The 4,273-nt window shown below is 44.1% G+C and overlaps 1 protein-coding gene across 1 annotated transcript in view; it reads left to right on the top strand.

Annotated features, from left to right (window-relative positions):
* Window positions 1-4,273, top strand: part of PKD1L2 (polycystin 1 like 2) — a 113,209-nt gene that overhangs the window by 19,258 nt on the left and 89,678 nt on the right. Inside the window, 2 exon segments of the mRNA XM_007939196.1 lie at window positions 61-290; window positions 2,714-3,111. Coding sequence (XP_007937387.1) covers window positions 61-290; window positions 2,714-3,111 — 628 coding nt within the window.

The raw sequence follows: 4,273 nt of genomic DNA, 5'->3' as shown, positions 1-4,273 counted from the left end.
TACGAGTGTGTGTGTTTGGGTGTAGCCAACATTGGTAATGTTTCTGACTGTTGTTGACAGTTTGTCCAGCAATGTGACCTACCAGTTCACATCTCCTGGAGAATTCACAGTGTTTGCTGAGTGCACCACCAGTGAGTGGCACGTGACAGCTCACAAGCAAGTGACAATGCGAGACAAGATGGAGAGGCTCAGTGTGACTGGGTGTTCCAGCCTGTCCATGTCTGGGAACAGCCCTCTCTGTCGCACTGTCTTTGGGGACTCTCTCTGGATTCAGGTGGAGCTCGATGGAGGTAAATCTGCAGAAATGGCCAAGGGGCTTGGTAAAATCCTTCCTTTCTTGTAGTGCCTAAGGCATCTGACTGCTAACCAGAAGACTGGCGGTTCAAACCCACCAGCCACTCCTTAGAAGGAGGATTGGGCAATCTACTTCCATAGAGATACAGCCTCGGAAACCCAGAGGGGTCACTATGAGTCAGATACAACTTGACAGCAGTGAGTGTGGTTTTGGTTTGAAATCTTACTTATTTTGTTGTTGTTGAGAACATAAACAGCAAGACATAAAGCAATCCAACCAATTTCACAATTATAATTTGGTGACACTGATGACATTCTGTGAGATGTGCAACCATTCTCACCCTCCTTTTCTGAGTTGTTCCTCCCTCATTTACATAAACTCACTGCCCTCCAAGGTTCCTAAGTCATCTTCCCAGTTGCTTCTGTCAATTTGATCCCATACAGATAGTTCTTAAAAAAGCATGATGTTCAAGGCAAACCTTCTTCTTCTTCTTTTCACCAGTTAAGCTAAGTTATTATCCAGTTTTAGAATGACTTTAGGAAATATTTTTGGTTTCAGGTTTTAAGATCATCCCAGGGCAATAGTTTCAGGGGTTCATCCAGCCTTCATGGCTCTAGAAAGTCTAAAGTCCATGATAATTTGAAATTCTGTTCTGCATTTGCCCTCTTTTGATCAGGATTCTTCTACAGAATCTTCGATCCAAATATTCAGTGACAGTAATCATGTGCCATTCCATTCTAAATGCAATTCCACAGACATTTATTCATTCATTTAGCACCAAAGTGTTCTAGATACTTCTAGGTGCTTTACTGGTATTAGCTTACTTAGTATTCACAACCACCTCATGAAATATATACTATGGAAGCACAGAAAGGTTAAGAAATTTTCCCACAGTCACAAGGTTAGTAAGCTAGTAAGAGTTCTGTCTTCTAAAGGCCCTTCTTTGCATGCCAGTAGTTCCATCACAAAAACTGTCATCAATATTGAAGGCACTCCCATTTTGAGGAATTTGAATAGGATGAGTGGCTCTGGGAGTATTATCAGCCAGGCATGAGCCCATCTCCGTAGAGCCAGCACTGCCAGTTTGGCACAACTATGTTGCCCACAGTTAGGGCTGACGTTCAGCTGCACACACTGGTATAGCCTTAACAACTGTTGGGTGGCATCATTTTGGTTGGTTACAGTGTCTTTTCTGATTAGCTACAGAGGCCATTCTGATTGGTCATCATGTCCACTTTGATTAGTTAAGATGTCCATTCTGTTTGGTCACGGCATCGATTCTGATTGGTCATGGCATCCGTTCTAACTGGCCACAGTGCCGTTTCTGATTGGTCACAGTGTCCATTCTGGTCACAGTGTTAACATCATTATTATCATTAACTCATCACCATCATAATTTTCACCCAGAGAAGAAATGTAACAGCTTGTTTTCCTCTATTGGAAAGAATTAATTTGTTGGTTAAAATCAGATTTCAAGAGTTAACCACAATATTCATCATCCAGTTAGGACAGCCAGCCCAAACTATGATGGAGCACCCCTCTCAATGAGAACAGGCTCAGTCTTCATGTTGAGCAGGGTTTCAGGGAGTCACCAATGCAGTGAGATGGAAAGGGGTTCACTGGTTCCTGCTTAAAACAAGACTTGAGGCTGATTCTCATGCATGAAAATTAGCTCTAACTACCCACTATTGGGTTTTTTTCGTTGTTGTTATTGTTTTATTTTCTTTTTTTGGTATCCACTATTGCTCTATGCTTCTCAAACTTTCATGTGTCTACAGATCACCAAGCAATGTGGTTAAAATGCAGATTCTCAATCAGTATGTCTGGGTTGTGTCCCAAGATTTCCATCAAGCTCCAGGTGATCCCTAGGCTGGTGGTCCAAGAATCAGGCCTTGAATTGCAAGGCTCTAAGGCTTGACTTTAAATGATGGACCCAAATTATCCCCTTCTTCCCCCTCATTTGTGACACGTTCATTCCTTCAGCCTTCCCAACATTCACTGACTCCAGAAATATACTTTCCAGGAAGGAGGCAGTTGAGAGGTACACTGGCCCACACCCACAAGAGATGTTCCCTTTTTAGCCTTCCTCCCCCAAAGGATGTCCCCATTAACAAAATGTTTTAATTTCTTAGTTAAAATTTTATGTATATGGATAACACTTGTGTAGTATAACTATAATACACAAATGAATAGAAAGGACACAAAAAGAAAATCACCCATTAACCCAAACCACAGAGATAGTCACTGTTAATATTTGGGAGTGCATCCTTACATATTTCTTGACATCTATATCCATAATATGACCTCAGAGCTTGAGTCTGAACTAGCAAACCATAATCACTGGCTGTTGATTGGCTGATGGGATGACAAGATGACTTATTGGTTACCAACATTTTAAAATTTTGCTTACCTACATAGGAACAGGGGTCACTTACACCATGCTGTTGGGTAATATAACCCTGACACAGTGCACCACCCTGAGGGGCCCACTTCCCCATAATCTGACCCTGGACAGAGCAGGCCAGCAGCTGGTGGGCCCTGGGATGCACCAGCTGGAGATCCGAGCCATCAGCAACACCACCACCTCTGAGCTCTCTGGCAACATCACCGTCCACTTGGTGGAGCCACTGTCGGGGCTACAGGCCTCTTGGACTTCTGACAATTTGGAACTTGGACAGGACCTACTGATCAACATCTCAGTGGCTCGTGACACTCCTGAGAAACTGACCTTTGAGGTGACAGGACTCAACAGAAACTTCTCCCACGAGGAAGAGAGCTTTGGGGAACCATTTGGGATTTATCATGTGGCGGTTCCTGTTGAAGATACTTGTAGTTGGTGGCCCCCTTCTCAACCTCCTTTCACTCTCCTTTCTGTCTTGGTGCCCAGGGTCTTGACAGTCAGATGTTTGGTATCTTGGATACAAACATGCTTTTGGGAAGAAGGGGATAATTTGGGTCCATCACTTATGGATATAGATATCAAGAAATATGTCTGGGTCACAACATAAAGATGAGACAGATATTACCTGTCATCATGGAGCTTTCAGGCGCAGGGGTTCTCAACCTCAGCGTGATTGAAATTTGGGGTCTGATAATTCTTCATGGAGGGAGGCTGTCCTGTGCACTGCAGGATCCGCAGCAGCATCCCTGGCCTCTCCCCACTAGATGCCAGTAGTACCTCCCCCAGCAGCTATGGCAATCAAAATGATGCCTTGAGCATCATGCTTTTTTAAGAACTATCTGTATGGGATCAAATTGACAGAAGCAACTGGGAAGATGACTTAGGAACCTTGGAGGGCAGTGAGTTTATGTAAATGAGGGAGGAACAACTCAGAAAAGGAGGGTGAGAATGGTTGCACATCTCACAGAATGTCATCAGTGTCACCAAATTATAATTGTGAAATTGGTTGGATTGCTTTATGTCTTGCTGTTTATGTTCTCAACAACAACAAAATAAGTAAGATTTCAAACCAAAACCACACTCACTGCTGTCAAGTTGTATCTGACTCATAGTGACCCCTCTGGGTTTCCGAGGCTGTATCTCTATGGAAGTAGATTGCCCAATCCTCCTTCTAAGGAGTGGCTGGTGGGTTTGAACCGCCAGTCTTCTGGTTAGCAGTCAGATGCCTTAGGCACTACAAGAAAGGAAGGATTTTACCAAGCCCCTTGGCCATTTCTGCAGATTTACCTCCATCGAGCTCCACCTGAATCCAGAGAGAGTCCCCAAAGACAGTGCGACAGAGAGGGCTGTTCCCAGACATGGACAGGCTGGAACACCCAGTCACACTGAGCCTCTCCATCTTGTCTCGCATTGTCACTTGCTTGTGAGCTGTCACGTGCCACTCACTGGTGGTGCACTCAGCAAACACTGTGAATTCTCCAGGAGATGTGAACTGGTAGGTCACATTGCTGGACAAACTGTCAACAACAGTCAGAAACATTACCAATGTTGGCTACACCCAAACACACACACTCGTA

The sequence above is a fragment of the Orycteropus afer genome, unplaced genomic scaffold (assembly GCF_000298275.1).
Source record: "Orycteropus afer afer isolate SDZICR_OR568_19922 unplaced genomic scaffold, OryAfe1.0 scaffold00057, whole genome shotgun sequence".
In the NCBI taxonomy this organism is placed as follows: Eukaryota; Metazoa; Chordata; class Mammalia; order Tubulidentata; family Orycteropodidae; genus Orycteropus; species Orycteropus afer.
The sequence above is the reverse complement of the archived record's forward strand: the minus strand, read 5'-3'. Positions and strand labels throughout refer to the sequence as shown.